The 12614-nt window shown below is 44.8% G+C and overlaps 2 protein-coding genes across 2 annotated transcripts in view; both read right to left on the bottom strand.

The window, feature by feature from the left end:
- The window catches only part of LOC115377629 (microfibril-associated glycoprotein 4-like), a 22846-nt gene that overhangs the window by 7283 nt on the left and 2949 nt on the right, over positions 1 to 12614 (bottom strand). The window lies entirely within an intron of this gene.
- The window catches only part of LOC115377628 (microfibril-associated glycoprotein 4-like), a 15107-nt gene continuing 14700 nt past the window's right edge, over positions 12208 to 12614 (bottom strand). The window contains exon 6 of the mRNA XM_030077509.1: positions 12208 to 12522. Coding sequence (XP_029933369.1) covers positions 12269 to 12522 — 254 coding nt within the window. The 3' untranslated portion in view covers positions 12208 to 12268. The remainder of the gene's footprint in view (positions 12523 to 12614) is intronic.

Genomic DNA, 12614 nt, shown 5'->3' with positions numbered 1-12614 from the left:
AGTTCTTCCACCCCAAACTCAGCCGGCCACGCCTTTATGGAGCTGCTCTGTGCACTGGGGCTCAGTCATGCTGGGACAGGAAAGGGCCTTCCTTCCCCAAACTGGTCCCACAGAGCTGGAAGCAGAGAATTGTCCAAAATGTCTCGGTGAGCTGAAGCGTTCAGATTTCCCTTCAGTGGAGCTGAGGGGCCGAGGCCGAGCCCAGAAACACCAGCCCACAGCGTGACCCCTCCTCCAGCAAACTGCACAGTTGGCACAATGCGCTCAGGCAGGGAACGTTCTCCTGGAGGCAGGGAACGTTCTCCTGGCGTTCCCCAAACCCAGACAGGGAACGTTCTCCTGGCGTTCCCCAAACCCAGACAGGGAACGTTCTCCTGGCGTTCCCCAAACCCAGACAGGGAACGTTCTCCTGGCGTTCCCCAAGCCCAGACTCGTCCATCAGACTGCCACATAGAGATGCCTGATTTGTTGCACCACAGAACACATTTCCAGAGTCCAGCTGCTCCGTCCGCCGTTCGGCGTCGTGCTCGGTGATGTGAGGCTGGCGTGCGGCCGCTCAGCCATGAAGCTCCCGGCACTCAATTTCTGTGCTGATGTTGATGCCAGAGGAGGTTTGGAGCTCTGCAGTTCCTGAGGCGGCAGAGCGTCCGACACTTCTACGCACTACGAGCCTCGGTGTTCGGCGACCCCGCTGTGTAACTTTACGTGGTTCCGCCCCCTGGTGGCCGAGTCGCTGTGCTTCCTAAACGCTTCCACTTGGCAATAATCCCACTTCCAGCTGATGGTGGAATATCTAGGAGGGAAGAAACTTCAGCAGCTGACTTGTTGCAGCGGTGGCTTCCTATTACATTACTATTACAGCAGCACGCTGGAACTCAGTGAGCTCTTTAGAACCAGACACTCTGTCACTGATGTTGGTAAAGGCAAACTGCATGGCTAGCTGCTGGAAGTTATACAGCTGTGGGAAAGGGACTGAATGAAACACCTGGATTCAATGAGTAAGAGGTGTGGCCCAATACTTTTGTCCATATAGTGTATATGCAGAGAGCGAGTGTGTATATACATAAAGGCTTTTAAAGTTATCCTGAATTTATAGGGGCAGCATTGTCATTGAGAATAAACGTGGAGCAAACGCCAAGCCACACAGTACTTTTTAGTTAGAATACTGAACTGACCTGAACGGGTCACTTGACCTTGAGAAAGCTCAAAACGAGTTCCTGCTTCAGCTGGCTAGAAAATATCAACAAGATCCAAATCTTTTGTCGACCTTACACAATACCTGCCACTTCTCGTTTCTTGTTCTGTTTATTTGTTAAAAAAAAAAAAAAAAGAAAATCTCTCTGTATCTATCTCTAACAGCAGACCCACATGAAAATGTAATACATGTAATGAAATATATGGAGAGGATTTCCATATGGCATATATGGACATATAGCGTATGTAACACATACAGGGCATTAGAAAGTATTCAGACCTCCTTCACTTTTGTCACATTTGTTATGTTGCAGCCGGATGCTAATTTAACTTTAAATTCATTTTTTTTCTCTCATTAATATACACTCAGTATCCCAGAATGACAAAATGAAAACAGAATTGTAGAATTTTTTTTGCAAATTTATTAAAAAGGAAAAACTGAAATATCACCTTGACATAAATATTCAGACCCTTTGCAACAACACTTGAAATGTAGCTCAGGTGCCTCCCATTTCTCTTGATGGTTGCTGAGGTGTCTCTACACCTTGATTAGAGTCCATCTGTGGTCAATTAAATTGACTGGACATGATTTGGAAAGGCACACAGCTCTCTATAGAAGGCCTCACAGCTGACAATGCATATCAGAGTAAAAACCAAAGGAACTGCCTGCAGAGCTCAGAGACAGGATTGGTGCAAGGCACAGATCTGGGGAAGGCTACAACAAAAACTTTCTGCTGCACTGAAGGTTTCCAAGCACACAGTGTTCTCCATAATTCTGAAATGGAAGAAGTTTGGCACAACCAGGACTCTTCCAGGAGCTGGTCGCCCGGCCAAACTGAGCAATCGTGGGAGAAGACCTTAGTGAGAAAGTTTACCAAGAACCCGATGGTCACTGTGACTGAGCTCCAGAGATCCTGTGTGGAGACGGGACAAAGTTCCAGAAGGACAACCATCACTGCAGCCCTCCACCAATCTGGGCTTTATGGCAGAGCAGCTTAAAGGAAGCCTCTCCTCAGAGCAAAACACATGAAAGCCGCTTGGAGTTCGCAAAAAAGCACCTGAAGGACTCTAAATGCCAAATGTTCTGTCTGGAGGAAACCAGACAGCGCTCATCACCTGCCCAGTACCATCCCAGCAGTGCAGCATGGTGGTGGCAGCATCAGGCTGTGTTTTTTTTTTTTTTTTTTTTTTTTTTTCAGCAGTAGGACTGGGAGACTGGTCAGGGCTGAGGGGAAGCTGAATGGAGCAAAGTCCAGAGACATCCTCAATGAAAAGCTGTTCCACAGCTCAGGACCTCAGACTGGGCTGAAGGTTCATCTTCCAACATGACAGTGACTCTGAGCTCACAGCCAAGACAGCACAGGAGTGGCTTAGGGACTCTGTGAAGGTCTTAGAGTGGCCCAGCCAGAGTCCTGACCTGAACCCTGTCCTGCTAAAGTGCTTCAGCTAAGTACTGAGTAAAGGGTCTGAATTCGGGCTGGGCCGGATACTCGGCTGAAATGAGCCCTTTTGCCGAGTATTATCCGAGTAATATCAGTCAATATCTGTGGTCGTGATGATCGTCATTGGGTAGCTGACTGTGTCCACGTTGTGTGACAGGCCAGTCACTCACAGCGCCCCTCCCCTACACACACACACACACACACACACACAGTGACAGCCTCTCTCTCACTCACTCAGGTGTGACAGCACAGGTGGCGTCGCTCTTCAGTAACGGTCAGCTGTCCCATACGCAAATCTGATATATGGCCATATATGAACATACATTTCAAATAATGGGACATATAAGTTCACATATTTGGACATATATTTCAGGATATGTGTGCAAATATGTGGCGTAAATATTTGGTCTCTGACATAAGATAACATATATGTGCATATACTGGATTGCATTATTTATTTTCCACATATATTAAGAACTTTAAGTGTGAATATGTGGCAGATGTATTTGTTATGCACATATATGATGTAAGTATGTATACATACATGCATTGTATATTTGGATCATACACCAACTCTCCCGATTCACGCGGGAGACTCCCGATTTTTAACCCTATCTCCCGTAATGCTCCCAGTCAGTAATTTCTCCCGCTAATCTCCTGATTTTACAGTGAAGGAAACAGGTCAGATTGTGGGGGGTATTTGTCGCAGTATCTGGCAACCCTGGCCTGCCTGCAGCCGGTGACGTCACTCAGTCACTCGCTAAGCAGCGTTGATACTGCCGGCGGGGTTTCTGTCTTCCGCTCAGTTCAGCGTTCAGACAGACGAGATGGATAGAGAAAGAGAGACAGTTTTCACTCCACATGCATAAATTCAGGGTAAAGTAGTAGGAAAACTAGTTTTGCTTTGAAAAATGTGAATACAAAACTTTTTAAGCGGTGACACTTAACGAGGCAGGAGTGCCAGCTCTCTTCCCCATAGACTCCCATTATATCTGGAACCCAGAATCTGGGGAGAGAGGGAGAAACACACTTTTTTAACTCGCCGAATCTCAGGGATTTTTGGGAGTTTGAAAATAATTTGACACAGTTTGAAAGCCCAAAGCTTTGCCTTTCTCACGATACCTTTTATTTTCTGCTTGGACTTACTGTCATTGAGGTAAAAGCATTTGTTTGACCACTACTTTTAGACGACTCTTTCTCAAGCACCACTGTCACTCATGCTGTGTGCTTTTTAGAGCCTCATTTCTGGCTCTGCCCACACAAGCCCCAGTGGCACAGTGGATAGTGTCTCTGCCTGCCATGAAGGAGACCAGGGTTCAACTCCCCACCTGGGCAAGAGCAACAACACTACACAGCCCACAAACAGCATAGGGCTGGTGGGTTACCACATGGCCACATGGTCACAAGGGTGGCAAGCACATTCAAAGAAAAAAAAAATCTCCACACACACACACACACATACACACAAACACACGCACACACGCACACACAGACACACACACACACACACACACACACACACACACACACACACACACACACACAGTGACAGCCTCTCTGTCACTCTCTCAGGTGTGACAGCTCAGGTGGCGTCTCTCTTCAGTAGCGGTCAGGTGTTTCTCAGCTCGCTCTTCCCTCGCTCTGTAATCACTGATAGTCAGTAGAGTTTCTGCTGAACTTGACTGGTAACAGACGCAGTGCTTTTGAGCAGAGTTAGGGTTAGGGTTAGGGGTTAGGGTTAGGGGTTAGGGTTAGGGGTTAGGGCTGAATGCGACTCGCGTCATGTCTCTCACGGCCGACACACCGCTCGTTGTTGTTGTTTTTTTACTGTCTGCTCGCTCTTACTGTCTGGTTTTTTATATAAAGTCAGTTGGAAAACTTTGCTGGTAGTGGACGCGGTGCAGAGTCACAGTCTGAACACACACACACCACTTACACACACACATTAGCTGAACACACAAGGTACATTATTATTCTTATTCTATTTTGGCTGCATGCACTGAGAGTCTGACATTTTCACACTGTAGTTCATAAAAAATAAATACAGTAGTAGTATAAATATTACAAATGAAGCTTTATATATATATATATATATATATATGTGTGTGTGTGTGTGTGTGTGTGTGTGTGTGTATATATATATGTGTGTGTGTGTGTGTGTGTGTGTGTGTGTATGTATTATGGCATGCCGTTTAGGAAAATATTATATATATGGAATGAAAGTTTGAATATTTTGAATGAAAGTCTGAATATATGGAATGAAAGTCTGAATATTTTGAATGAAAGTCTGAATATATGGAATGAAACTTGAATATTTTGAATGAAAGTCTGAATTTATGGAATGAAACATGAATATTTTGAATGAAAGTCTGAATTTATGGAATGAAACTTGAATATTTTGAATGAGAGTCTGAATTTATGGAATGAAACTTGAATATTTTGAATGAAAGTCTGAATTTATGGAATGAAACTTGAATATATGGAATGAAACTTGAATATTTTAAATGAAAGTCTGAATTTATGGAACGAAATATGAATATTTTGAATGAAAGTCCGAATTTATGGAATGAAACTTGAATATTTTGAATGAAAGTCTGAATATATGGAATGAAACTTGAATATTTTGAATGAAAGTCTTAATTTATGGAATGAACGTCTGAATATATGGAATGAAACTTGAATATTTTGAATGAAAGTCTGAATTTATGGAATGAAACTTGAATATATGGAATGAAAGTCTGAATATGCTGGTGGGCCAAATGCAAACTGGAGTGCAGGTCGGCTATAAAGCAGCTGGTTAATGAATAAAAACACAAACTGTCTACCTGGAGGGTGGGAACGACAGGGGAGCCAGGAGGAGCTCATCTTCCCTTAGCCTAATAACACATGAACTCCCCTAAAAACATGATGCAATAAATTTTGGGAGGTCTCTAAAATATGTATTAACAATATGCAGGGTTTCTTCTTCCATATAAAATTCGGAGGCGCCAGCCTTTCTTACATTTTGTGCCCCGGCGCGATTAAACGCATTCTTTCTATTCACTATAGACACGATACAGTTATTATAGAAATATTATAGGCCACTACGTGAATGTTCGCGCTGCAGTTATAACAGGACCACCACAGACATTTTACGGGTTGATTTATCCACCAAAAGCGGAGCTCGACCCTCTCAGACCCGCTGGAAAAATTAAATAATCTGTGCCTGACCGTGATCAGGTCAAGTATATAAAAGATGTGAGATACGTCTTCAGTGATTGACAGCTGAATTAAAATGAGGCTTGAGTGCACAAGAATGTCCCCTTTGGTTAAATGCCATCTGCCTGTTAAATGGCTTTTTAGTTTTAGTTTTTGCGTGGAAGGAGGACTAGCCAAGTAAGAATTTCATTTACAGTGTAAACGCCTGTTTTACTGTGCATATGGCCATAAATCTCTCTCTCGGATAAGCAGTAGGCTAGCTATCTGCCCTGTGAGGTTCACTGCTATCAGTCTTCCACGATGAAACAGTGAAAAAACTTCTTCAGTAGAACGGTGTTCATGACCGATTACTAGTGTTATTTTGGCCCGTACAAGCATTCGCCAGGGTGTTAATGATTTCTTCATTGCTTAGAATCGCTGCCACCAGATTGCGTGCTGACCAGGGTGGGAATTACACAATTTTAGGGGCAAGGCCTTTGGCCTTTGGTGTTGCCACTTTTTTTTTAGGGCATTAAGGCCACATGCCAGGGCACCAAGACCATTGAGTAAAATGTGTGGACTTAACCTATGATATAACCTATGCTATGAATAAACATCATGACTTCATACAATTAAACAAAACAAAACAAAAAAAAAAAAAGTCACACAAAATACAATGTGATTATACAACTATTACCAACAGAATAAAATGTATTATCAAAATGTATTCATACTGTGGGCATTTCGCTCTCAAAATATAAACGTTTTTTTCTAGTATTCTCTCCGTTTCAGCAGAAATACATGAGATCTGATGGTAACTAGTCCTTGTCAGTCAGCCAACTTGAGCTTATCATGACATTGTGATTTCCCAAAACTGAATAAATACCACACATAGGAACACAAAACTGCTCTGCTAGCTTAATCATGTTGTAACCGCTGGAAAAAATAATTTTTTCATGGACTGATAGTTATACTTCTGCTGACTTCTCAGTCATTTTTAATCTAACAGGTGCTGTGACAACGACTCAGCAGCACAGCTTATCTTTATCTACAACCAACTTATATTAACAGTTATATTTAAATACAGGCTACTGCTTTCCAGTGTCAGCACCAGAACAAACATCTGTCTTTTCATAAACTCACCGGCAGATGTTTTATTTCAGCTGGGGGTGTGTCACTCCAATTTAACGTCAGCTCCGATTAATGTGGTGAAGCAGCAAAAGTAACAAAAGTAAGCAGTAACATTAAGACTGAACAGAGTTATATAATCACCTTTTCAGGCTGTTATCAATTTACCTCTGAAATAAAGACCACAGTTTTCACAGATGTGCTGATTTATTAAATGTTCATTTCAATGTACAGATGCAAACAAATTGACGAATTAATTAAATCAATGGCCTATGAAACTCATAAAGACTAAACAAATTAATAACGATTAACAGGCTAATTAATAACATTAACACATTAATAACAAGAACAAAGTTACAGTTGCACATCTCCGTGGGAAATCTGACAGGTACTGTCCGTGGTGCTGAATCTGCGTCAACAGACTCAGCCCCACGGAATCTCGGTGGAAAAGCAGATTCAGCACCACGGACAGTACCAGAGTTTTCCATAGACAGCCTCAGCAGGTACTGTCCATGGTGCTGAATCTGCATCAGCAGGTACTGTCCGTGGTGCTGAATCTGCCTCAGCAGGTACTGTCTGTGGTGCTGAATCTGCCTCAGCAGGTACTGTCCGTGGTGCTGACTCTGCCTCAGCAGGTACTGTCCGTGGTGCTGACTCTGCCTCAGCAGGTACTGTCCGTGGTGCTGAATCTGCCTCAGCAGGTACTGTCCGTGGTGCTGACTCTGCCTCAGCAGGTACTGTCCGTGGTGCTGAATCTGCCTCAGCAGGTACTGTCCGTGGTGCTGAATCTGCCTCAGCAGGTACTGTTCGTGGTGCTGACTCTGCCTCAGCAGGTACTGTCCATGGTGCTGAATCTGCCTCAGCAGGTACTGTTCGTGGTACTGACTCTGCCTCAGCAGGTACTGTCCGTGGTGCTGACTCAGCTGAGGCATCTCATTCTCTTTATTATAGAAATTAAAGCTCCATAAAATTCACGGAGGATCTTGTTTAGCTCTTCTTTCCTTACAGGTGAGAAATCAGCTGTCTGCCCGGTGTTTGTCAGGTAGTCTTGTAGACGTTTGACGGCCCAAGACGGTGACCGGGCCGTACGGCTTCATTTCTTGACTCTCCAGCTGATCCAGCTCTTCACTCGTCACTCTTGCGTATCTCTCCTTTTTTTGTTCTGTCTTGTCTTCCTCGTTCAGCCATTTATCCAAACTTAGGTCACCAAAGAAATCAAAATTGACAACAAAACAGTCCATTATGCAGGCAAACAAAGCAGCTTTTGATGATCCATGATAACCTTGAGAGACTGACTGCTTGGGGCACACCGGCCAAATTGGCTGTGAGGGGTACAATTATTTTCAGGGCACTACGGCCAGAGCGAGGGGCAACGACGGCCGTGGCTGTCGTGGCCGTGGTATAATTCCCACTCTGGTGCTGACTCACTCATTTTTACAGACTTCTTGGAGTAACATCCGTGCTTGCACATTGAAAAACAAGATGGCACCAGTGATGGCGTCACATTTCATTCCATATATTCAAAAGTTCATTCCATATATTCAGACTTTCATTCCATATATTCAAGTTCCATTCCATATATTCAGACTTTCATTCCATATATTCAAGTTTCATTCAAAATATTCAAGTTTCATTCCATATATTCAGACTTTCATTCCATATATTCAAGTTTCATTCCATAAATTCAGACTTTCATTCAAAATATTCATGTTTCATTCCATAAATTCAGACTTTCATTCAAAATATTCAAGTTTCATTCCATATATTCAAGTTTCATTCCATATATTCAGACTTTCATTCAAAATATTCAAACTTTCATTCCATATATATAATATTTTCCTAAACAGCATGCCATAATGTGTGTGTATATATATATATATATATATATATATATTGTGATTCCCATGGAGAGGACATTGACAGTCTCACACAATGCATAACGGACTATATTAACTTGTGTGGAAAACACTGTACCCACCAGGACTGTACGGTGTTTTTCCAACAGTAAACCGTGGATTAACCCTGACATAAAGGCTCTCCTTAAGGAGAAGAAGAGGGCCTTTAGGTCTGGAGATAAGGACGAGCTGAAGGCTGTGCAGAGGGAGTTGAGAAGGAAGATCAGAGAGGGGAAGAACAACTACAGGAGGAAGATGGAGGATCAGCTGCAGCAGAAAGATGTCTGTGTGTCAGAGGGCAGAAGTGTGTTTTATGGTTTTATTTGTGGTAGTTATGCATGCTTTTATGATTTTATTATGCATGATTTTGTTTGAGTTGGATTTGTATGTATTGTGTTTTTATTCCTGGTTTTATCTGCATGCTTGTTTTAGTTCCACACTTCTGTTAATTGATAGTTTGATTACAGCACTGCCCGCACCTGAGTGTTTGATGGACAGATGAGCTCAGCCACTGGGGAAGGAGGACGGGACTCCCGCGGCAAGGACAAACGACAGAGACCGGAGAGACTAGCGGGAGGTGGTCAGCGACCGGAGGGCCAGGTGGCCGAGGCGGCTGCCTTGGCCGACCAGAGGCAGAGTCGAGAAGCCGAAGGAACGGAGGAGGTGTCGGCCGGCAGGACGCCGCCTGTGACCAGGGCAGGGACGGGAGCACACATTCAGGAGGACGGCGGTTGGCGCAGGGCAGCGGAAGCGGAAGCGGGCGATACCGTGGGTCGGCAGGAGCTGTGTCAGCGGCCGAGACGGAGGAGGGGTTTCCCGTTCGATGCAACCGAGCTGCAGCTGTTCCGCCAACGCCGATTTACTCCGGCCTGGGTCATTAGTCTAAGACTATGACCCAGGAAATGTGTGAGTACCCTGCCAGTGTATGGCGGCCTGCGCTTCCCTATGAGGCTAGCACTGACACCCGCTAAGATAGCGTTGAACCCCATATTCGCCGAGTTGTCCTCTGTTTCCCACAGGGTTGGTGTCATAGCGGACCCTGAGGATTGGTGTGGTGTCCGGACCCGACAGGCTCGCGAGGACTGCGTGGGCGAAGAGAGGAGACATTTTAAACCTCCCGGATCTATGGTGACTGTGGGGTTGGGTTGATTGTGTAAATAAACTCTTTCTTGTGTATTTTATTGTCTCAGTTGGTTATTTTTAATACTCTGCTCGTCCTGATTTTAAACGAACCTGTTTTAGAGTCCTAGGCTCTGTAATCCTAGGTGGCGTTGTCGATCGTTTTTTAGGTTTTATAATTTTTTAAGGTTATTTATTTACACAGCCCCCCTGCTCCAACCTGTCTCTCACAACGACCCAGGTGAGAAACCAGCTCCGGAGGATCAAGGCAAGGAAGGCTGCAGGTCCAGACGGCATTAGCTCCAGACTCCTCAAGTCCTGCGCAGATCAGCTGTGCGGGATTGTTGAGCACATGTTCAACCTGAGCCTGAAGCTGAGGAGAGTGCCACAGCTGTGGAAAACATCCTGCGTGGTACCTGTGCCCAAGACTCCACACCCCAAGGATCTCAACAGCTACAGGCCGGTGGCGCTAACATCCCACCTGATGAAGACCCTGGAGCGGCTGGTCCTTGTTCATCTCCGCCCCCTGGTGGGACCTTCACTAGATCCACTTCAGTTTGCCTACCAGCCTGGCATTGGGGTGGATGACGCTGTGATCTTCCTCCAACACCGAGCTCTCTCTCACCTGGAGAAACCTGGGAGCACTGTGAGAATCGTGTTTTTTGACTTCTCCAGTGCTTTTAATACCATACAGCCTGTACTTCTGAGAGACAAGCTGGAGCACACCGGGGTGGACCATCACCTCACACACTGGATTCTGGACTATCTCACCAACCGTCCACAGTATGTGAGGACCCGGGACTGTGTGTCCGACACCGTAGTCTGCAGCACGGGGGCCCCGCAGGGAACGGTCCTGGCTCCGTTCCTCTTCACCCTCTACACTGCAGATTTCTCATACAACACACCCACCTGTCACCTGCAGAAGTTCTCTGATGACTCTGCAATCGTCGGCCTCATCACAGAGGGGGACGACAGAGAGTACAGAGAACTGACACAGGACTTTGTGGACTGGTGCCAGCGGAACTGCCTCCAGATCAACGCGGGGAAAACCAAAGAACTGGTGGTGGATTTCCGCAGACGAGCACTCTGCTCCTTGACACCGGTGAACATCAAGGGAACAGATATTGAGATAGTGACATCTTACAAGTACCTGGGCGTTCACTTGAACAATAAACTGGACTGGACACACAACACAACTGCACTTTATAAGAAAGGCCAGAGCAGACTCTATCGGCTCAGGAGACTGAGGTCTTTTGGAGTGCAGGGGGCACTCCTGAAGACCTTTTATGACACCGTGGTGGCATCAGCCATCTTTTATGGAGTGGTCTGCTGGGGGAGCAGCATCTCAACGGCTGACAGAAAGAGACTTGACAAACTGATCAGGAAGGCCAGCTCTGTCCTGGGACGCCCCCTCGACTCAGTGGAGGTGGTAGGTGAGAGGAGGATGATGGCTAAGCTGTCATCCATGATTGTGAACGACTCCCACCCCCTGCAGGACACTATAACTACACTGGAGAGCTCCTTCAGCGACAGACTGCTTCAACCAAAGTGTGTGAAGGAACGCTATCGCAGGTCCTTCCTTCCTGCAGCCGTCAGACTCTACAACAACCAGTGCTCCCAGTAGACCACACACTCGCCAGGACTGCACTGACTGCACTAGAATGCACATTCTCAGCACCTTAACTAACTTTTTTCTCCATTCCTTATTTATAATGTTTATATTGCTCTTTGGTACTTATTATCTGTTTATACTGTTTATAGTGTAAATTATGCTTCATATCTTGCTATCCACTTTGTTGCTGTAATACGTGAAATTTCCCCACCATGGGACTAATAAAGGAATATCTTATCTTATCTTATCTTATCTTTAATACATTTACAAAAATTTCTTCAATTCTGTTTTCTCTAGTCATTATAGGATATTGTATGTAGATTAATGAGAGGAAAAATGAATTTAAGTGATTGTATGATCAGGCTGCAGCATAACAAAAGTGAAAAAACTGAAGGGGGTCTGAATACTTTCTGAATGCATTGTATATAATATATATCAGTAACATAAGAATCCATGAGGGAGGCAGAAATACACAGGAGACAAGAAAACACATGAGACCAGAGCAGCTTTCTGCTCAGCTTGTCCTTTATTGTCACCACACAGCAGATCATCACATTCAGAGTAATGCTCACTATTGCAGCTGTCAGGACTCATTCAGAGAAAGCTGAAGTAGAGAAAGCAGAGAAAGCTTTCTGAGTGACTTATCTGAGGTCTAATTCATTCTGATCAGTATTCTGCTGCGTGTCGACGTCCTGGAAAAACTACTTCACAGGACGGATCTTCATGCTGAAGGACTTCAGGGAGTACTCATAGCCCTTCCAATGGTACCACTCAATTCCGACACGGCTGGGGTTATTGTCAGCCCCCCGTCGATACACACCGTTGGGGTTTGCATAGTTACAACTGTTGTGCCAGAAAGGCCCCAGGCGAGCTCGAGCACAGTGGCCACTATTGGCATCCTGGTCTTTGTCCATAGTGGAAAACTTAGATCCGCTGTGATAAGTCAGAGAGTCTCCTGTAGAAACACAATCAGAAACAGTTCATACAATCACAATATTACTACTGCTTCTATTACTAATATTATTTATACTGCCACTGCTAGCTCAC

Source organism: Myripristis murdjan, chromosome 19 (assembly GCF_902150065.1).
Source record: "Myripristis murdjan chromosome 19, fMyrMur1.1, whole genome shotgun sequence".
In the NCBI taxonomy this organism is placed as follows: Eukaryota; Metazoa; Chordata; class Actinopteri; order Holocentriformes; family Holocentridae; genus Myripristis; species Myripristis murdjan.
The sequence above is the reverse complement of the archived record's forward strand: the minus strand, read 5'-3'. Positions and strand labels throughout refer to the sequence as shown.